Raw genomic sequence first — 22,235 nt, 5'->3', positions numbered from 1 at the left:
CCCAGGCCCATCCCTCCATGACTCCCCAGGGACCTTACCTGGGTGGCCTCCTTGGGAGGCCTCAGCACCAGCGATGCCCAGATCTCCTTGGTCTGGTGGTTTCATTTTGGGGTTGTCCAGTCTGCTCCATGGGATCTTGGGGGACCAATGCACCCATTTTACAGAGAACGAGCCTTGGTTAGGAGAAGGGAAGGGATCCACCCAGGACTTGAACTCAGGACCCTGACACCCAAGTCAGGTCTTTCCCACCTCACCAAGCCTGGTTGTTCTTCATACCTATCTGCTGCTCCCCTTCCTGGGAACATAGGGACAACCCTCTGGGTGCTCTTTCCCCTTTTTCGTCCGTTCTAGGAAAGGTGGGATGGGGATAGAGCAGAGTGATGGCTTTAGAGTCAGGAAGACCCGGGCTCAGTTCTACCCTCAGACACACTGTGACTGGCCAAGGCTCACCCTCTGTTTCCTCATCTGTGAAATGAAAATAATAATCACGCCCAATTTCTAGGGTTGTTCTGAGGTTACAAAGAGACAGTCTGGGGCCCAGGCTTGTGATTCCAGCTGAGTGGGAGCTCCCAGTGTGGAGACTGCTCGCCAGATCAGATCTGGACCCTCATCTGGGAGAGTTGGCCGGCTCCCCAGAAGGGCGAGGTGTGCCCTGGGGGCAGGGGATGGCCTAGCCTTCATTACTGCTTACCGGAGGACGAATTACTCCTCTCTCCATTTCCTCCTTTGTGGATGGGGGTGTTGGATTTCCCAGCCTTCGGAGGCCTGCCAGATCTCTCTGGGTGGGACCCTGAAGGTGGTACCTCACTGCCTGCCCCCCACCCTGCTGAATGGGGGGCTAGTGCTGGGGAGGGGGCTGACCTTGGAGTGAGGAAGCGGTCCCTTGGGGTCTCAGAGCCCTAGGGTCAGTTGTGCCCTGGCCTCCCCCTCCCCCCAACCTGTTCCCCAGCTTGTTTGTCTAGGGAGGTGAGAGCAGCTGCTTGTTACACACACAGGTTAAAACCGTGAAGGTTTGGCTCCCGGCAGACCCTGCCCAGTTCTCAGCTCTCACCTGCTGGGGGAGCCCCCTCCCCCCCACTCCTCTTGGCCCTGCCCGGGGCTCCTGCCTGCATCTGCTCAGCCTGGGGCCTGGGAGAGAGACCCCAGGGAAGGGACCCAGTGTGTCCTTGTAGGGATGACCTGGAGGTGCCCGGCCAGCCACTGATTTCACCTGCCTCCAGATCCAGTTTGGGGGAACTGATGGGCCTTTTGGCTGCTCCTCAGTCATTTCATTTGTGTCCAATTGTCCACCACCCATTTGGGACTTTCTTGGCAGAGACACTGGGATGATTTGCCATTTCCTTCTCCAGTTCATTTTACAGATGAGGAAACTGAGGAAAGCAGGATTAAGTGACTTGCCCAGGATTCCAAAATGAGTGGATCTGAGGTCAGATTTGAACCCTCCATTCCCCGGAGCCCCTTAGCTGCCTGACCCAGCTAGCTGCAGCTGGGGCTGTATGCCGGGGCACTGACATCTGGGGGGTGGGGGGAAGGTCTGGCCTTTCTCTCATAGCAGTCTGGAAATGGAAGGCCAAGATGTGTTGGGGGGCATAAGATGGAACCAACCATGCTCTGGCCTTGGGTTTCTTGGGTTTCTGGGAAAATGAAGAGGGATTGTCCCAGCACTTGTGGGCTGAATTGACCTTGGTCTTTGGCAAACCCATCCCTGCTCCGCCATGTCTGCTGGTCTGAACAAGCATCCAGGGACCTCTTCAGACCACCATGGTGGTGGGCATGGGAAGGGCTGGGCAGGGAGCCTCCAGACCTTGGGCCCTTTCCTTTCTCTTCCCTTATCAAAGCTTGCTTCCCCTGTGTCCCAAGGCCTAGAACCCCTGGATACTGAATTCTCTGACAAATGAATCTGAGCTGATGCATTTCTTTTTTGTTTTTGTTTTTGTTTTAGATTTTTTTGCAAGGCAATGGGGTTAAGTGACTCACCCAAGGCCACACGGCTAGGTCATTATTAAGTGTCTGAGGCCAGATTTGAACCCAGGTACTCCTGACTCCAGGGCTGGTGCTTTATCCACTGTGCCACCTAGCTGCCCCTTATGTATTTCTTACTGGATGATGGGGGCGGTCCTGCTCCCCCCTTTGCCCTCCCTGCCAAGTTGCCCATTTTAAGGAAGGTCTTGACCACTTTAACCTGAAGAAGGGGCTCTAATGGTGAAGACCAGGTGGGAGGGTGATGTTGGGGGATAATCAGAGCTTTCCACAAATAATAGATTCTCAAATCTCCAATGAGTAAATACTTCCATCTCAGCATCATTTTGAAGGGAAGCAGAGAAGAAAGGAAGAATCCTTTTGCCTGTCTGAAATCCCAGGCCACCCCAGGGCCCTGGCTAAGGGAATTCAAATAATTCTGTCAAAAACCATTAAGAAAAAAGGCCTTTTCAATTTCCCTCTAGAATGGTGAAAAGTTCAGCACCTGCCAAGTGGCTAGCGGCCAAGTCTTTTCTCCTTCCCCCAGCTCAGCAATCTTCCTTGGACAGACTCAAACCCAGGAAAAGAAAAGAGAAATGGATGTCCCAAATTTCCCCTATTTAGACTACCCACAGGGTGAGGGAGGCATGGAGTCGGTGCCCTGTGGTCATGTTTGGAACTGTCCTGACATGGTCAGCACGGAGGGATGAGGCTACCTGTGCCCTTGGTCAGTTTGACCAGAGCTTGGAGGAATCAAATTCTTCTTCCCAGTCAAAAAGCCAGTAGCAGATAGATTCTTTATTTGGAGAATGGGCAGTTAGTTGAGCTTGGAATTTCTTCAGCAGAAATACTGGGGCTTCCCACAGGGATGACTTCGGTGCCCACCCTGAGAGCCCTGGAGCTTCCCAATGCATGATTGCAGGTTGATGTTGCCCCTGTCGTTTTCCATCATTGTGCCGCCCCATATGCCTTTGTTCCCTGGGGCTTGGGGGCTCAGGAAGCAACATGGCAGGGAGCATTGAGTTTGGAGGGAGCAGACCTGGGTCCTGTGATTGTGCAGGTTGATGAGTGGGAGTGTCCGGGGGGGGCAGCGGGCAGGAGGGCCTAATCCTGCGGGGGGGGCCAGGGAGGGAGGCTTTCCCAGGGGTGCCCGCCTGCCTTGGTCCACAATCCCAGGGGAGAAATGGCTCAAGGGTTCTAGGTGAATGAACGTGCATGCGTGTGCGTGTGGTGTGTGGCGCGATGTGGCCCCTTGGCATGCTGTGGGATGGCTCTGTCTTCTTCCCTGAATAAAATGGGAGGCTTTTTCCCTTTATTGAACTTGGAAAATATTCCCTGAACTTTGGGATCAAGAGGCCGAGACTCAGGGTCTCCGATGAGGATGGCCAGCCTTTGGTCTTGTGGGTGGCTTGGCAGCCTAGTGTATGGCCTGGGATTTGTGTTGGCTGTGTGACCCTGGACAGGTCACTTCCCATCTCTCAGCGGGGTCTGTCTGCCCAGTTGTAAAAGGGGGGATTGGTTGGGACAGTGCCAATGTCCCTTCCAGCTCCACATCTGGGGTCCTTCACAATGGGCATCTCATAGCTACCAGTTCCAGTGGTTGGGATGAGGCTGCCGTCTTGTCCTGTGGTGGCGGCTTCTCGGGTCAGGGCCTCATGGAGTGAGGCTGGGGGGCCGTGGGCACGGCAGCCTGGGCCCTGGAAGCTGAGATGAGAAGTCGCGGGGGAACCCGGTGAGGTGGGCAGTGGGGCTGGCTTGGGCTCCCATCCCCCCGGCTGCCGGGGCTGTGGGGGGTCTTGGGAGGTGACGTCCTCTGGGCGGCCTTTCATCAGGAAAGACCAGTTTTGGCTTCTGGGTGAAGTGAGCCGCACTTCCTCCTTTTGTCACTGGAGGAAAGGTCTCTGGAGGGGGCCTGACACTTAGCGGTCCCTGCTGGGGCGCTGCCAGGCCTGGGGAAGTGCGGGGCAGAAGTCTAGAGCTGGTCCACCCCACACCCCTGCCCTGCACCACACACAAGTGAGGGGAGGGCTTGGCCCTGACCGCTGGCTCCCCAGATGGCCCAGGTCCTCCAGACCTCAGACTCGGCATGGCCAGAACCCCACCCCACCCCAGGCTGGTGTGTGAAGTCATCAGCCTGGTTGTAGATACAAAACCCAAGAAACTAAGGCAGGCCCTGCGCTCCTTCCCCAGCCAGTCTTGGGGCCTTGGGTTCTCCTGGTCCGGTCTCCTTCTTCAGCGCCGGCTTCACACGGCTCCCCAGGTGTTTCATCTTCTCTTGGGGGCTCTGTGCCAGTCACAGACTGCTCCCCAGGGTTGGGCATCCTCTCGGCTCCCAATTCCTTGTCTTTTCTGGTGCATTTTTGCCAGTTGGAGCCAGGTCCAAGATGCCTTTCCTTTGGGAAGGCTGGCCATCCACTCGGTGCTCATGAGAAGGTGGCCTCAGGGCCCCAGCTCTCAGGGTATGTCCAGTCGAGGCTGGGATGTGTCCAGAGTGGCCATTTCCAGAGGACAGGCCCTGAGCAGCATCTCCTGGTGGGGGGCGGGGGGTGGGGAGCCCAGCCAGGCCTTGGGCCCTACCCCAACATGAGCCTGGGAGGCCAGAAGCTTAGTGAGTCTTCCAGTCCCCACCCCCACCTGCCCCCAGAAGCTGGAAGGGAGGTTGGGAGTCAGAGGAGCAGGAAGCTGGAAGGGCCTTGGGGGGCCCTGAGGCCCCTTCCTCACTCACAGAACGTGGGGGGCGATGAGGTCACAACTGCTCTGAGCCTTGGTGGGATGTGAACCCAGGGCTTTGGGCTGCGCTCCTTGTATCGCCTCATCTCCCGGCGGTGAGGGCTCCGGGACCCGCCGTCTCCTCCCCCTGTAGCCGTGCTCTCTCCCCTAGCCTGATTTCACTGTTTCAGGACTGGTTTGGATCTCTGCAGGGGGCCCCAGGAGGACCCCCCCCCCCACATGGCTCCTCTTCCCATGGGCTCTGGCCTCTGTCGGGCATGCTCCTGCCCAGACGCAGAGCTTGCCAGGCAGAGGCTATTGATTCAGTGGAGGACGCAGCCCGGGCATTGACCCCCTCGGGGTGCCCTCTGCTGCCCTTCCTGTTGGCCTGACCCCCGGGCTCTGCATGACTGCTGCTTCCTCCTGGCACCGCCCTGGCCCTCCCCCAGCCACTTTCTGATGGAGAAAGAAAAGATGTCCAGAAGAGTGGGTGAAGAGCAGGCCTTCTTGGGCCTCAGTTTCCCCCATCTGTCTTCGGCCCAGGGCAACAGTAAGTGACCCCAGGCTCTGGCCGGCTGGCGTGTCCAGGAAACTCAGGGCCGGGTGGGTTTCTGAAGATGCCAGTCTCACAGCCACGGCTGAGTCTGCAGTCCGGCCCCTGGGATCCTTCATCAGCCCAGGAAGACTCTGGTTCTGATCCTGAGGGCCCACTGGCCTCCAAAGGGATGGGGGGAGGGGGCAACTGGGGAGTAGTGGAGGGGGCGGGCTGGCTGGGGGGAGCCGGGGGAGGGGCCAGCTGGGGGGTGGGCAGTGAGGTTAGGGGGCAGACAGGTGGAAGAGGGGCTGACTGGGGAGTCCTAGGGCTGGCCGACACCCCCCCCCCAGCAGCTGTTGCTGGGGGCCAGGCCTGGGCCCCGAGGAGAGGGAGATGGGCAGAGGCAGAAACAAGAGCCCTGGGTACTGTGGGGGGCTGACTCGGGGAAGAGGGTGATGCCAGTGTGGGGGAGGGGAAAGAGGCCGAGGCTCATCTGGAGTGTGGAGTTTAAGGTTGTTATAGCTCGGAGGACCTGAGTTCAAATCCCCGCTCAGACCCTAACTGTGTGATGCTGGGCAAGGCCTGGAACTGCTCTCAGCTCCATTTCCTCATCTCTGCCCCCCACCTTGCTGTGGCCTTTCAGGCCTGCCCTAGCTGTTGGTCAGCGAATGAATGAACGAACGAACGAATGAATGAGGTGGGTGTTCAGTGGGCATCATCTGGAGGGGCGCCCGCTCAGGTCCCGGAGCACTGCCCAGACCGCACGCTCTCCCGATGGGCTTTCCCAGCCCGGCCCCTCCCTCTCTCCCCTTGCGCTCCATCGCCCCCTCCGCCAGCGCCTCTTTCCGGACACCTGGCCGCTTTCTCATCTCCCACCAGCGCACCTTTGTCCAAGCTGTGCCTGGCAAGCGCCCCTCTTGGAGGCCGGCCTGGCGCTCCTCTGGGCTTCTCCTCCAGGGAGCCTCCGCCCACTTTCCCTGTGGTCCCTTCCAGCCAACTAGAGCCCCCAAGCGAGGCCCTGTCCCCCCACGTTCTAGGATAACTCTTTGACTTGACTTGTTTTATTCTTCAAAACATCAGGGACCGGCCAAGTGCTGGTTGGGCCAAGCCCTCGCGGGCATCCAGGCCTAACTAGGGGTCCAGGGTCCTGACATGGAGCTTTTTAACTTTCAGGTGCCTGGGGTGGGACTCTCCCTTGTGTTCTGGGAGGGGGATGACCCTTGGGGGCAGCCCAGGCCTCGTCCTCCTGGGCCATCGGGGATCTCCGTCCCTCGGACCCGACCTGCCAGAATGGCCAATAGACGAGTCCGAGGTCTCAGGGTAGAGAAGGGAGCGTTGTGGGACGACTCGGGTCGACCGGCCATCCGGGCCCTGGCTGGCCTGCGGGATGGTCCCTGGCCTGACCCCAGTGCAGCCTGGGGGAGGATTTTCTTGGAACAGTAGAGTCAAACCTCAGAGCCTGGGCTCTGTTTCCCGTTAGGGTCTCCTGAGGCAGGAAGGCTGTTCAGGGGTCTGTGCCTCAAAGGCCTCCTGAGAAGAGCAGCTGAGGCCACAGAAGATGGGGAGAGAAAGCCGGGGATGCTGGCGTCCGGGGCCCTGGGCTGCCAGGGCCAATGTTCTACACGAGGCTGGAATCCCCAGGACATGATGAGCCCATGCTGCCGGCAGAGGCTGAGTTCAGGGCCCGTCTCTTCCCTTTAGCTGCCCAGACTGGCCAGCCTTCCTGGGTCTGCCCCCCCGTGACCTCCCCCTCCACCATGGCATCAGGCCCGGGTCTGGGGGCCGGCAGGGAGACGTCTCTGAGGCCAGGGAGGCGCTGGCCTGGTTTGGGTGAGGGTTTCTTCTTGGGCATCCCCAGGGAAGGGGTGAAGCTCCCTTGGCCAGAGGCTATGAGCGGGGGAGGAATTGTCCCAATTAGCCATCTCCTTCCCATCTGTCACATGAGACCGAGGTTCAAGCACCGCCGGGCCGCGGGATCCTCCCGTAGAGAGAGATGAAGTGTCTCTGTGGCGGCCTCGGCCGTCCAGGGGCCGGCCACCATGGAGCCTTCAACTTGGTCGGGGCTGCGCACTTCAGGCTCAGGAGGCCCTGGCTGCTGGGTCTCAGCCACAGATAGAATGGGTGTCCTTCTAGAAGGTTCCGTGTTCGCCGATGCCACATGCCTGACCGCTGTCCTGCTCCTGGACTCACATGGCCCCAATGGGGCTTCTCTGGGAATCCTGGGGCAGATCTGGGCAGGTGCCCGGGGCTCTGCTGCCTTGTCTTTGGATGGTAGAGCTGAGAGGGAGGGGAGCGTCCTTGCTCTTCCCTGCCACCGCCTCCCCCAGCCCCATCCTGCCTGGCTCTCAGGGGGCTTCACGGGGTGATGAGGCTGCTCCTGCCCAGGCCCTCCCCCCACCCCGTCCAGCCTGCCCTGCTCAGGGGTCATGACGCCCTCGAGTGACCCTGAACATCCTCCACGGCCCACATCTCCTCCATCGTGGGATTCACACTTGAAAGAGGAACCCGTCTGCTGAGATGGGGGAGGGGAGCAGAGAGGTCAATGACCTCCCTCTGCTGGAAGCGGTCATCCCCAGCCCACACCGGGGAGGCAGCGGGACTTCCCCTTTGGCAGCGTCGATGGACTTTTGGGAGGCCGCAGCCCAGAGCAGGAGGCCGAGGCCACGGCCACGTCCCACGCCACGTCCTGTGACCACGTCCCATGCTGCGTCCCATGGCTGCATCCTGTGACCATGTCCCACAGCCACATCCTGACCCAGCATTCGACATTCAGCTCGGCCTAGGGTGAGAGCTGTGATCTGCTATGAGAAGGGAGGACCCTGGAGCCAACCTGAAGTCCTCCCAGCACGGGGGGCCTGGAGGTCAGTGAAGCTGCCTTGGCACAGATAAGGCAGTCCAGCGGCTCTGCGGGTGCCCCTGGGGCTCCCGGACCTCTGCCCAGCTCTGTCCCAGTATCCCCAAGAAGGAAATCCATTGGTAAGATGGCAACACTGTCTGCCTCAGTGCCCTTCCTTGGGGGACCTGCCCCCGGGCAGATGCTGGCCCTCCGGAGGAGCTCTGAGCTCTGATGAGATTACTTTCTGGACACCCCCTGGACACTCCGTCCCTGCTGTGGGGGGAGGGCTCAGGCCGGCAGGACCTCCCGGTGCACCCCGTCTCTGGCCTTATCTCCCCTGGCAGCCGGGTCTGTACCACAGAGAGCAAGGCCTGGAAAGCTGATTATTTCTTGGTGCCGGGCCTGGGGCTGTGAGCCGGGGAACTTGTTCGACTGGTTCTAGTGGCTCCCTCAGGTCCAGGCAGAGTCACGGCCTCTGTTGATAGCCGGGCCGTGACGAGCTGGGACAGTGGGGTGGTGGGCATCCTCGTGGGCTCATCTGCTTCTTCTGCCAGGAGGCAGGCATTTCCCATAGGAAGAGTTGGAGTGACTTGGCCAGGTGCTCTCAGGACGGCTTCTCTCTTTGGGCCGGGGCACTTGGTCACCGGGCGACCTTTCTCAAGGGCAGAGGGCCCTTGGGAGTCATCGCTGCCCCTGCCCGTCCCTCCCGGGCAACCGTGGGGCAGCTGACCAAAGTCCTCGTGCCTGAGGAGGTCCGTGGAGGCCCCCAGGAGGCCCGCCTGGCAAAGCCAGGAGTAGAGGTCAGTGAGGACAGCAGGAGTGGGGATACCCTATGTAGCATAGGCTCTTCTTCCCCACAACCCTAAGCATCATGGGAACGCAGGCCTTTGGGGAACTAGGGTAGAAACGGATTGGCTCTCCTGGGCCCGGAGAATCCAGCCTTGGGTCCGAGGAGAGCCCCGGGAGAACCCAGGTGCCTACATGGCACAGATGGACATGTCTCGTTTCCCTTGGCACCTCACCCCCTCCAGGAGGGCAGGGGAGAATCCAGCCACCCTCCGCCACCTCATGCTGTTCCTACCAGGGCCACCCCAGGGAAGGAGAGCCCCACAGGCCTGGGTGCCTCTCGACCATCCTCACAGGCTCTGGCCAGCCTGGCACCCCCCGAGGCCGGGGTTGGGACCAGAAGGAGGCAGGGCCCCTGGGAGGACACAACCCTGGGTGAGGAGATGCCCCGTCAAGCAGCAGATAGCAGTGGGGGCAGGTGTCCAGGAGTGGCGCAGTCCAGGAACCACCCCCTGGTCTGAACCCCTTCTTCTGACTGGGGCTCCTTGGGGAAGTGGCAGGTTCCCATCCCCCAGCAGCTGGGAGGTGGGGATGAGGATGGGGGTGCAGCTGGTGCAAAAAAGGAGAGCCTCTGTGCCCACATCATCAGGTGGAAACAGAGAGGGCGCTCGCAGCCACGTGCTTGGAGTTAATTATCATTGTTAATTGAAATTATCTTTGACAGCGAGGGAGCAGAAAGACAAAGCCCCAGAGATGGAGCCCAGCCCCCTTCAGGATGAAGGTGCCTTTGCTGCAGGCTCCCCCAGGTGCCTGGGGGGGGGTCCCCCTGAACTTCCCCCGGCCCCCTTTCTCTTGGGTCGAGCCCCTCTGACATTAGTGTTTTGGGTCCCAGAGTTGGGGAGACTTGGCTGATGAAGTGGGGGGATGCTCTCCTGCAACTCCTCCTCCGCTTCTTAGGGGAGCCCCATTAGGGATAGCGTCTGGGGAGATAGCTGGGAGAGCCAAGCCGGCTTGGTCTTCTGGGCCCATTTCCTTTGTCGGGTGGGATGCCTGGCCTGCTGGGTCAGGGGCAAGTGTAGACCTCATCTCTCTATGCTGTAGTGATCAAAGACGGAGAAGGATGGACCCCAGAAATGGTGGCTTAGGGGGGGCTCCTCAGGGGCTCCCCTAGCCCTGTGCTGATGCCATTCTTACCCCATTGGAGACTGCTTTAGAAGATGGGCTGATTAAGGGGTGACCCATCAGCAGACCATGTGCTCTGTTGGGGGTGCTTGTGAGATCAAGGGAAGCTGAGGAAGGCCCTGAGCAAGCTGGGTGGTCCCCCTAGATCACTGGTGGACGGTGGTCTGAATCACTGGGGAGATTCCTACATGGATGGACTGACTGGTTGAGGACTTGTCAAAAGCATGGGGAGCGCCCCGAAGTCCGAAGGGATAGCAGATCTCCCCGACGACGGCAAAACAGGGTCTCCAGACTTCCCCCAGGCAAGAACAGGGACCTCTCTGGGCACAAGAGGGGTTCTCCAGGAGCAGCGACAAGCCCCAGGATGGGACAGTGAGGCCCCAGAGTCCTCTAGAGAGAGGGGCCTGCCCATCCCTGCAGGAAAACTCAGTGGATGGAAAGTGCTGGCCATCCAGGCTAGAGCATGGTGGGGAGGAGGGAGGCCAAGGTCCCTCAGTGAGTGGTCAGTGGCCACCCTCCCCCCGACGGAGAAGTCTCCAAAGGAGCCTGGGTTGCATCTGGGGTATCGTCCCCGAGAGGCTATGTGGGGCAGACGTCAGACCAGACGTCCACCTTGGACCCAAGACTTGGCTTTGGTCTGAGTCTTCCATACAGTAGGCGCTTAATACTTGTTGAGTTAATGCTTTCCTGGTGCTGCCACCGCTGTACCTTTGTGGGCTCTGGAGCTTTCATGATCTCACAGAATGAGGCAGCACGGCCCCCCAAAATCACCCACACCAGAAGAGGGCGGCGAGGGGCCCCCCAGAGCCGGCCCTGGGGCTTGGCCCCCCTTGGCCGCTCGCAGGCCAGGCCACCGCTGCCTAATGACAGTGCCACCCTCGAGGCTCCCCTCTCCGTGGTTCCCGAGTGTTCTTTGACCCCAGCCTCCGTCTCCTCCCTGGCGGGGCCGCCTTCCATGGGGGTCACCGGTAGTTTGTGGCTCCACAGAGGGAGGCTGGGTCCTTCCCTCCCAGAGGCCCGTTTTTCTCATCGATCTTGTTTGACCTCAGACTGAGGGTTCCTGGAGGGCAGGGCCTGCCTTTGCCTTTGCATCTTTTGCAGGGAGCACTGAGCCTGGCACACAGTGGGTGCTTAATAAATGCTGGTTGACTTGCCTTGGCTGCCAGGACCAAGGCAGGCTCCAAACCCTTCTGTCTCTTTAGCTTGAATCCCCCACCCCCCAGAGACTCCCCAGGACTCTACCCTTTGGACTGTTGGCCACGGTCTCATCCTTCTGATCCCCCTCCAGGACCTTGCCTGTGGCCCGTCGGGGGCCCGACCCTTCGGATCGCCTCGAATCGTTCTCATTCTGCCCATCACACGCTGGGCTATTTACTGCCGGCGTAAGAGTAGAGGTCCCCCTTTCCTCGGCCCCCTCCCCCCTTGGTGTGGTGGCAGGTTCACGGTTTCCACCTCTGGTCTGTGCCTGGGTGGGGGCTCGGAGGGGCTGGGCTCGTCCCAGTGTGGCTGCTGCTGCTCATCTGGGGGCTGGGCTTTGGGGTGGGCTCTGGGATAGCTCTAGAGGTGGGGGGCACACCAAAAGGCAGACTGTCCGCATGTCCCACATGGAAGATGTGGGGGCCCGCCGTGTGGGCAGAGGTGGCCGTTGCTAAGGGGGGCAGGCCTAGGCTGGATCGGTGCCCTTCATGGGGCTGGCAGGGCCCCCAGGGCCCTCAGCATCGTCTTCGGGGCCCCATCCCTGAGCTCCACGGAGGAGGGTGCCCACCTCTCTTCAGTGAGGCTCCTGCTGCCCGTGAGCTCAGGGACCCGATGGCTGCAGGTTGAAAGTGCTCCCCGAGGCTCCCCAAGGTGCTCCCCGACTTCAGGGAGTGAGGGGAGAGCTGGGACAGCCGGATAAACAAGGCTCGTCGTCCTCCGGTCGGGAGGAGGGAAGTTTAGAGGGTGGCCACCGCAGAGTGACCGAATGAGCGCCAGAGATGGTCCAGAGGGTGGCCCTGTGGTGGGCCGGGGCCGGGGAGGGGGGTAGGTCAGAGGAGTGGCTTAGGTAACCTGAGGCTGACGGCCCAGGACCTTGAAGAGGGATGGGCTGGCTCATGGCCAAACCTTGGCCAAGATGGCACACGCTAGCAACAAAAGTGGGAAAGTCCGCCGCTTCGTCCGGCCGTGCCCTCGGCCTCCACAGAGCTCGTGGCTGTGCTTTGTCAGGCATCTACCCCTTGTGTTTGAGAGAGCCTGGTTTCACCTGAGGCACCATAGTCTCGTCGGTGGGCGGATGCTGGAGGCGGCACCATCTCACCTGGGGTCTGGGGACTCTGGTCCAGGGTCCCCTGAGTGTTGGAGCTGGGAATGATACCAGGGGGGCCCATGGACCAGGGAATCATCTAGCCGGGAGCAACCCGAGATCGTCCCCATGGGATGAGGAAGAGCTGGGCACCTAGGTTTCCAGTTTCTTATATTTTTTTGCTTCGTTTTGCTTTTGTAAGGTGAAGGGATTAAGTGACGTACCCAAGGCCACACAGCTAGGTAATCATTAAGTGTTTGAGACGACTGACTCCAGGGCCAGTGCTCTATCCACTGCGCCACCTAGCCACCCCTGGTTTCTTATATTTTTTAAGTTAAATTTATTTTTCAATTTCTAGGCTGTCCCCCCCAAAAGAAAACCAACCCCCTGTAATAAATGCGTGTACTCAAAACAAATGTCCATACTGACCAGGGGCCTCATTCCAACACTGAGCAGGCAGCCCGGCAGCTCCTTTACTTCCTTTGTCCTCGGGCCTGGGGAGTCTGGAAGGGCCTTTGTGTTGACCCCTTTGCTGTTGAGATTGTGTATTGAAGCTGCTCTGGTCCCTCCCCTTGCTCCCCCAGAATGTCAGCTCCTTAGGGCAGGGGCTCCCCCTGTTACCTGGCCATCCCCAGGTAGAGGAGGTACTTAGGAGAGGAGGTGAGTGAAAAGGGAAAGAGGCTGCCCCCGAAGGTGGTGGGCCCGGGCCCAGAAGGTGGGCTCCAGGCTGTTAAGAGTGAGACCTGGGCCTTAGCCCACCCGTGGCGGCGTCCTTGGCTTTGGTTTCCAGTGAGTCATTCAGAAGGGCGCCCTTCTTAGGCTCAAAAGACTTAGGTTCAAATGCAGACTCAAATGTACGCACCAGGTGAACTTGGGATGATCTGTGGTCTTTCCTGACCTCAGTCTCCTCATCTGTAAACGGAAGGGGCCATGTTAGAAGCGGTCTAAACCTGGGAACCCACTGCAGTGTTCTCTGTGCACCTGGACCCTGCCCTGGGCTGATCCAGGAGACCTGATGAGTTCAGAGATGAATGACCCCCTTAGGGGGGTGATGGAGCTTCCCTTCCCTTCTCTGCCCCCTGGAGCCCCCCAGGCCTGGGGTCCTGGTTCTGCCTGGGGGAAGTCAGGTCACCACATTTACCCAGGACTCGGGAGCAGAGCTCGAAGGAGGACTTTGGGGTCTCTGGGGCAGCCAAGGCCAGAACGAGCAGGCAGAACACCCCCCCCAACTGAGGGGTGCTGGGCCACGGGGGGATCCCACGGAAGCTCTTCTCTCAGCCACGAGTGGGTGCCTGGGGCAATGCCCCCCGGGGACAATGCCCAACTTGCCCGGCCCTAGTTCCAGCGCTTCCTGACCCAAACTGATTTGACTCTGTTGTTCTCACAGCATCAAGCTCCTGGCTGTGCAAGACCTCATGGACAGAGAGGCCCTGGAGAAGGTGAGTCTCCTGACGCTTGGCTTGGGGTGCAGGGCACCAGGGCAGACCCCCGGCTGCAGGCCCTGGCCCGGGGCCACGGATCGGCGCTGCTGCCTGGAGCCCGTGGGTGGGGCAGCCCTCTGAACATGCCCCCGACGGGCCTTCCCTGCCCCCCGGGGCCAGCCGTCCAGGCCCAAGGGCCTCCAGGGTGCCGCTTCCTCCATCCTGGCACCTGCCCCCTCCCTTCCTCATTGGAGGTGGCTTGGTATAAAGGACGGGGCAGACTCACCTCTGACCCACCCGGCTGGGTGACCTTGGCCCGGTCACTCATCTTTGTCCCGGGCAGAGAGGAGGCGCCGGTCTGCCAGGCAGAAGGTGTTTGGGCGCTCCCTAGACAAACACAGCGCAGACCTGCCCCCAAACGGGTAGCAGCCCCTTTCAGGGGTGCTGTGAGGTCTGAAGGGGGCAAAGCATCATGGGAACCTGAGGGCTCTGGAAAGGCTAGTCATGTTCCTGCTTTGAAAGTGGGGGGAGGGAGGCGTGCCCACCTCGTGTCCACCCCCACCGTTGTTGGAGACCCGCAGGTGCAGGAGGCAGGTGGGGTGGGGGGCTACAAATACCCCCCTTCCCCCTCCTCCCATCCCCTCGGTTCTAGACCCCTTCCCCACATCTCCTCGGTTCTAGATCCCCCTCCCCACATCCCCTCGGTTCTAGACCCCTTCCCCACACCCCCTCGGTTCTAGATCCCCCTCCCCACACCCCTCAGTTCTAGACCTCTTCCCCACACCCCCTCGGTTCTAGATCCCCCCACATCCCCTCGGTTCTAGACGCCCCTCCCCTCTCCTCACATCTGTCGTCCCCGGCCTCAAGCCAGTTGATGAGAAGGTGGACCCAGCGCTGTCTTGAGGGCTTGGAGGGCTGCTGCGGGGGTCAGCAGGAGGAGGAGCGCAGGGGTTCCAGGCGCAGGGGCCCTTTCCCTCCCAGTCTCGGAGCTGCCCTGCTTCCGGGTGACCTCTGGGGGGTGGGTGGGGTGGCTGGAGGCCTGCTTGTCAGGTGGGCCACGGAAGGCCTGGATGGCTTTGGGGGCCACAGTTGTTAATGAGGGGACACCCCTGCGGCAGAAGGACAGATGGAGGGCATTGGGGAACAAGGGAGGAGGGCTCAGCCTGTGGGGGGCCCTCCTGTCAGGGGCCGGCAGGGCCCCTCCCGGGCGCTCCAGGTCGGCCTGGGGCCCTCAGGAGGCCCCTCCCTCACCCCGCGAGCTGGGCCGGGAGGGGGCCCTGGGTGGTGTCCAGCCCCTCCTCTTCCCCTCTGCCCCACAAGGATGGGCCCTGTGGGAGGGGGACCGGGCCAAGCCATTGTTCGCCCTGGCCTCCCCTCCCCAGGAAGCCTGCCAGGCCCTGGCCAGAAAGTGAACTCTGGGAAGGGCTTCATCTGAACCCGGGGGCCCTTCCTCTGCCCCACCGCCCCCCGCTGGACCCTGGGGGCTGCCTTCCCCTGGCCGTTCTTGGGCCTTGGGTCTGTTCTCAGAAGCCCACAGCCTCATTCAGGAATGGGGGGTGGAGGCCAGAGGCCTACCGCCTTATGTTACAGATGGGGAAACCAAGGCCCAGAGGGAAGGGGACCCAGTTCAGAGGCAAGTCCTCATCTCTTTCTGCCCTGAAGGTTTTTATTCTCCAAGGAGTATTCTGGGTCTTCCACATGGGGGGCCCTGGGTTAGAACAGAGTTACCTGGAGAAGCATAAGCCACTGGAAGGAGTCTGATGTGGGCATCGGGTTCAAATCCACCCCCAATGCTTCCTGCCGTGGCCCTGGGACAGTCCCCTCCCCTTCCTCAGCCTTACTTTCTCATTTGTAAAATAAGGGTGATGATGGACTGAAAGGTTCCGAGATCCCCAGGCAATACAAAGAATGTTCAGAATACATTGGAGCTAGAAGAAACCCTGTCAGTTGGGGGGGGATTTCCCTGGGCCTGGGACCACCCAGACACCATGGTGCAGGGAGATGGAATGGCCCAGAAGGCAGGAAGGCATTGGAGTGTGTGTGGAACCAAATCATGAGACGCATTCCGTGCCAGAGGTCGTCTTCCATCCGAGGGGTACTGGGGAGCCATGGAGGCTTCTTGAGCCAGGGAGAGCCGGGGCTGGATTGAGAGGGACCTTCTGCCCTTTCTGGTTGTGGTGTTTCAGGGCTGGGAGGACATCGCCGGGGACAGCTGTGCCAGGGAGGCAGATCCCCTAAGGGATGGGACCTGCCTGGGGCTGACGGGCCTGGGGCCAGAGCAGGGCAGGCCCAGAGACAGGTCAGGGGCCTGAGATATCTGGGGGGTGCTGTCACTGAGGCTGCTGAAGGGGGGAAGGGGCTGAGACTGGCCATGGGGGGGGCAGGTCAAGTGACAGACCTGGGTCTTGGCCTCCTGCCTGCCCAGGCTCCAGAGGTCTGGGCCTCTGGACGAACTGTCTCCTGCGCTGGCCGTGGAGGGTCCTGCTCCCCTGGGCCGCTCAGCCGGGCTGGGGCTGCTTTCCTGGGGATGGCTGAGCCAGGACAAATGGGGATCCAGTCCGGTCTACGAAGACCCTTCGGCGGTGGTGTCCGTGGCCAGATGGAAGGCCCCGAGGCCATTTCCCCAGGGCACCGACTTTGCCAAGTCCAGCCTAGGACAACGGACAGGGGCTCTAGAGGCCCAGGCCCAGCTCAGGAGAGCGGGAATGAGCGCCAGCTGGGCCGCAGGTGGTGAGGGAGGGCACCTGCTGGATGGCATCCAAAGCCTAAGGCCAAGGCCTACAAGGGGCAAAAGTGTCATGGGGCCCACTGGGGGCTGGGCATTGTGGTCCTCACCTCCAGGGGCCCAGGATGGCCTGTGGAGGGTGAAACAAGCAGCTATTAGGTACCTGAGGTCTGCCAGATTTTGCTGTGTATGCCAGTATGGCAGGATTCCAAAGAAGCCACTAGAGGCATCTAGCAGTGCACCTAAAGATGGTGGCATGGGCAGACCCGATTCTGATGGCGCTGGGGAAGGGCATTCTAGGCAGAGGCAATGACGTGGACTAAGGTAGGGAGGTGGGAAATTAGAGAGTGGGAGCAGATGACATGGGGAAGTTCAGTTTGACCGAGTAGAGGGAAGAGAGGGCTATCAAGGCTGGAGAAGGTAAATCGAGTCTGACCGGGGCCTCACCGGGCTAGGTGTGACCAGCCAGAACATCTGGCCTTGGCTGCTGGAGCCGCTGGGGTGAGATGGTCGGAAAGCACTTTGGAGGATGGGCTGGGGTGGGGACCCTGAGGCAGGGAGGACCCCACCCCCAGCAGGCTGTCAGAGCAGGCTCCTGGCTCTCTTGTGTGTGTCCTGGGTAAAGTCCATATCCCTTTGCCAGGCTCTTGGGCCGCTTCTTCCCAGATCCCTCTCCTCACTGGTGGCTCGGCCCTTGCCCAACTCTCCACCCTGGCTTGGGCTCTTCCCTGGGCCTAGAACCTTCTCACTGTCTCTTGCCCATCCTTCAAAGCCTCAGCCCTGATGCCCTTCAGGGGTTGGCACCTCTCTTTTTTGCTGCTTGGCCTCAGGGTTTCTTCCTCAGCTCAGACCCAAGAGGGAAGAGGGAAGGGTGGGTATGACCCAGGAGGGCCTCAGCCTCCCTCTGGCCTCCTCCCCAGGAGCTCTGCCTAGAGAAGGCGGCCGTGGGGCCCAGCGCGCCCTCAGAAACCGAGCAGTGTGAATCATCCCGGCTATAAAAATAGCCCCGGCCAGGGAGAGCATTCCCAAGAACAGTCCTGACTATGTCCTGGGACCCTGGGACTTGGGGGGGACCCTGGGCCAGGATCCAGGGCAGCTGCAGGGCTCACACCCACTTGGTGCAGTTTGGGGGGGATCTTGGCACCTGTGCTTAGCCTTTCTCTCCAGTTTTCACCTCCCCCAACCCCACCCTGACCATGTCTGCGCTGCCTTGGAGGCTCCCAAAGCCGCCTGCGCAGCCCCCTGGCCCTGGGGCTCAGAGCGCCTGGGTCTCCCAGGCAGCTGTTCAGGGCAGTGAACAGAGCAGGGCAACGCAGGGTCCTCCTAGAGCCCAAGCTCCTCCAGGAGCTGGGGGGTGGGGAGTTCTGACTGGAAATAACCTAAAAGGAAGATTTGAATGCCAACATGCCCTGTCACCCCTCTAGCTGCCCAAGCATCCTCCTCCACTGGGCATTCCAGGGTCTCCGCTGTCAGGGGCTGTGGGATGAGACCGATGAGGAAGAGAAGACGGGCTCCCTGGGGGCCCGAGGGGGGCAGAGGGAAAGGCCCCAGAGCCTGGCAACCTGGGCAACTTCCTGGAAGAGGTGGCCTGGGAGCAGCTCCTGAAAGTGGGCAAAGGGGCCACGAAAGGAGGCTTCGTGCCAAATGAGAGATATTCATCAAATGCTCGGCCCTCTCTCTGGCAGGCTGGTTCCTGGGGCTTTGTGCTCCGTTGCTCATCTTTTCATCTCTCCAGCCATCTCTTAGTTTTCTTCCCTCCCTCCCATCCATCCCATCCCTCCTTCCTTCCCTCCTTCCTCCTTCCCTCCCCATCCCTCCTTCCTTCCTTCTTTCCCTCCTTCCCTCCCTCCCTCCCTCCCTCCTTTCTTCCCTTCCTTCCTCCCTCCCTCCTTCCTCCTTCCTTCTTCCCTCCTTCCTTCCCTCCTCCCTCCTTCCTCCCTGTTCCCTTCCCTCCCTCCCCTCCCTCCTTCCTCCCTCCCTTCCCTCCCTCCCCCCTCCCTCCTTCCTTCCCTCCTTCCTCCCTTCCTCCCTCCCCCTCCCTCCTCCCTTCCCTCCCTCCCTCCTCCCTCCTCCCTCCTCCCTCCTTCCTCCCTCCTTCCTTCCCTCCCCCCTCCCTCCTTCCTCCCTCCCTCCTTCCCTCCCCCCTCCCTCCTCCCTTCCCTCCCTCCCTCCTCCCTCCCTCCTTCCTTCCCTCCTTCCTTCCCTCCCCCCTCCCTCCCCCCTCCCTCCTCCCTTCCCTCCCTCCCTCCTCCCTCCTCCCTCCTTCCTCCCTCCCGCCCTTCCCTGGGGAGCAGCATGGGTGAGTGAGTACAGACTAGAGCATATGGCAGCCCCGTCCCCCAGTGCTGACAGCGGGGACCACAGCTCTGAGTCTGGCTCATGGTCCTGGCCTGGAATAGGGGCCTGGGCCCCCAACATCTCAGCCCCTCTCCAATCCCCCCAGGGTCATCAGCTTCTTCTCCCTGATGTGCCCCCTGGGTTCTGCCGGTGGTCTCACAGGAGCTGTGCCCAGGAGGGCAGCAGAGAGGCCACGGGGGCCTGGCCTCAGTCTTCTCCCCCCATCTGTTCGAAAACAGTTCCTTTCCTGTTTCCTCTTCTGTCTAAAAGGGTTTCTCTCCAAGACAGAGACGTTCATCACCCGCACTTGAGTGTCCTCCAGTGGAATCCCGTCCTCCTCTGGGCCCCCCTTCCCCTGCCCTCCCCCAGGCAGGATGGATTCAATCCTTTCATCTCGGGGAACTGGGCCACCTCACTTGTAGATAATCCGATGTGTCAAAAATAGACTCGGGGTATTTATAAACGATGCCAGTGATGGCCAGCATCTGTCGGCATCTTCTCTTGGGGGGTGTGGGGGAGTGCTGCCAAGAAGAAGAAGCCTGGTGGCTCGGGTGCTTGGGCTTTTTTAAACTCAATCTATTTATACACCAACCAAAAATGTTTTAAAAACAAGAAAAACCTGAGGGCAAATAGAAAATGGCTTGTCCAGGAAAGGCAGAAGACACCCCAAAAGGGGCTGGGGGAAGGGAGCAGACCTGGGCTCTCGGTCTCTCCACCGATACTTTTAGAGTGAAGACCCCCATGTCAATGTCCCCTTGCTACTAAGAACAGGCCAGGCTGGTGACCCTGGGTTCTCCAGGAGGCTCCAGCTGGACAGCAGGGTTCTGATGAAGGGACGGATCATCTGCAGTGCATTGGCGAACCCGGACTTTCCCTGGGGAGCCCATGGGCTGAGAGTCAACGATCCCTCAGTTGTGCTCCCCCATACCCGAGGTCATCCTCTCTTGGGTGCTCTTTTTATCACTTCTCTTCCTGCCCTTCTTGTACCTCACCCTCTGAGCCTGCACCAGCTCCCCAGAAGCATGGGGGTGTTGCTAAGGAAGGTCTTTGTTTCTGGAGAAGTCGCTGAGGATGGTTCCCGGCCTATTCAGTTGTGGGTGGGTCCAGATCTGCGGCCACACGTAGCATCTCTAATGTACTAAGAGAGGTAAGTGGCCCTTGCCTGGTCTCCTTTGGTTGAGCAGGGCTGTTTCCTTCTTTGTGTTTGGACAGGGATCGTAGAATAAGAGTGGGTTGATTTAGTCCACCATTCATTTATCAATGAGGATGCTGGGAAGGAGCAAGCATTTTGATGGTTCCTCCTCTAGGTCAGGCAGCTTGCTAAGGACTCTACAAATATTATCTTATTTCATAAAGCTGTTTTTATCTGCAACTGTGAGGGGTCACTGAAGTAGGACAAAGTCTCTGAGCTGGGATTTGAACCCAGATCTTTGCTTCCAAACCCAGGGTTCTTGCCCCTTCTGTAGGCTTCAGCCACCATGCCCCGAGGCCCCTGGCTGGCTGGAAGGCTTGCTGGCTCTTATTTGAGTCTTGTACCAGATGGTCTCCTGGATGACTCTTGGTGGAGACAAGAATAAATAGTTCTCCAGCCAGGTTCTCTGGGCCACCTGTCAAGGACTCTGGCAGATCCATGGAGGCACCATATTGGATGAGAGCCTCCAAGGCAGGATTCTGCTTGGCCAGGCTGAAATAGTCAATCCAGTGGGATCCTGCCTTTTCCATCTATTGTCCCAAAGATTTTGGAGAGATGGGAGCCCAGGCTTTGGGTCAGTAATGAGCGAGTCTTTTGTCTGTCTTTGCTGAGGACCAACAAATAAGGTCAGTTCCTGGGATCAAATGCAGTGAAAAATGTCAAATGGTTGTGCCAGGTGCGCATGGGGTGGGGCAGTGGGAAAGGCCAGTAAGAGTCAAGGCTTGGTGTGCCCCCTTCCCATGCCTCTCTTGGAGGCTCCTGCCCCCAGAGACTGTGAGCCTTCCCTATAACCCTTCTCTACAATTCTGAGCTCATCCAAAAAGGAATGCAGAAGTTGTGGTGGTAGGAGGGTAGATAATAAGTGGGTAGGGGATGTATTAAGCATTGACGGTGTACCATGAACCATTCTGGTGGACAGGAGAGCTATGACCCATGAGAAGGAAGACCAGATGTTCCCCCAGATCCCCTTGACCTCCCAAGTCTCTCCTAAATAGAAGTGGTGTGACCCATTGAACCCAAATACAGGTTAAAAACAAAGCATGAGCTCACTCAGCACCCATCCTCCACCAGCCAACCCGGGGACTCAACCCATCCATGGGCTTGCAACCCACTGCAGATCCCTGATGGAACAGGTTCCCTGTGGAGATCCTGGCTCTAGGCTAGGAACCTTTCCTGCTCTGAGGAGTTCTGTGCCCCAAGAGAGCTTTGCAGGAGAGTGGGGGAGCAGAGAGAAGGGCTCTGAAGTGGAATGCAGCCCCATTCCCCTCCTCTCCGGCTTGGAGCCTCAACCTTTGAAGGACAGAAATCATCCCTGGTTATGGTGGCACCTGTGCCAGCACTCTGACCTTCCAGGCCAGAGCAGTGAGGAATAGAAGGGATGGGGCAGGACAAGATGCTGGAGGCATCCAGTTGGGGCCAATTCTGTGCCCCCCAAATGAGACCTAGGCTGGAGAAATCTGAATTAGCCAGCATGGGAAGAGGCTGAGGATCTTTGAGATCCAGTCCTAGGGAAGCCATCGGCAGAGGGACGGGAGTCACCAAGTGAGTAATAGGGGAAAATAAGGAGGAGAGAAACACTGAAATGACCAAAGATCTCGAAAGGAGAAAACTCAAAATCCCCCTTGAATGTAAACAGAAAAATCAACAGTGGAAATATCCGCGGTAGATAGAAATATGGCAGAACGGTGGCACAAAAAAGAAAACCGTCAAAAACTAGGAGCAAGACTAGTAAAAGAGGAGAAGGGGGGCATCTACTTGATTAATAGGAAGGAAAAAAGAGAAAGAATGAGATGATCGATCAAAGCAGGAAAGAAAAGGAAACTACTAAAAAACATTTCCAAGGGAAAAGGCAACGACTGGATCAGAGTCAGGAGAGATTGCAGGGGAGGAGGTGAAGAGGGTCAGTGGGAATAGTGATTTTGAAGCTAAGGCAATTGAAGAGTGCTAAGTGCTGTTGATAGTGAAAAGGGGTAGAGGAATCATTACCTGAAGAAAAACCCATTAGAGACAAATTGAGGAAAAGATGAACCTAACTCACAATTTTAAATGTGAATGGATTAAACAATAAAATTTAAAGGGCGACAGATGGGATAAAAAATCAAATTTATAATCTGTTGCCTACAAAAACCCACATTTGAAAAAGATATACAAAATAAAACTAACAGGACAGAAAAACTTGACTCTGCATCGAGCCAACGGCATCCGACGTTGTGTTTGACAAAGCAGAAAGAAACATTCAGAAACTAAAAAGGCATAAACTAGAACGTGATGT

At 59.1% G+C, this 22,235-nt stretch overlaps 1 protein-coding gene across 1 annotated transcript in view; it reads left to right on the top strand.

Moving 5' to 3' along the window:
* EEPD1 (endonuclease/exonuclease/phosphatase family domain containing 1) overlaps nucleotides 1-22,235 on the top strand; it is a 44,255-nt gene that overhangs the window by 7,245 nt on the left and 14,775 nt on the right. The window contains exon 2 of the mRNA XM_074199250.1: nucleotides 13,676-13,727. Coding sequence (XP_074055351.1) covers nucleotides 13,676-13,727 — 52 coding nt within the window. The remainder of the gene's footprint in view (nucleotides 1-13,675; nucleotides 13,728-22,235) is intronic.

This window comes from Macrotis lagotis, chromosome 8 (genome assembly GCF_037893015.1).
Source record: "Macrotis lagotis isolate mMagLag1 chromosome 8, bilby.v1.9.chrom.fasta, whole genome shotgun sequence".
NCBI lineage: Eukaryota > Metazoa > Chordata > Mammalia > Peramelemorphia > Peramelidae > Macrotis > Macrotis lagotis.
Note: the sequence above shows the minus strand (reverse complement) of the source record. Positions and strands in the feature narration are given on the sequence as shown.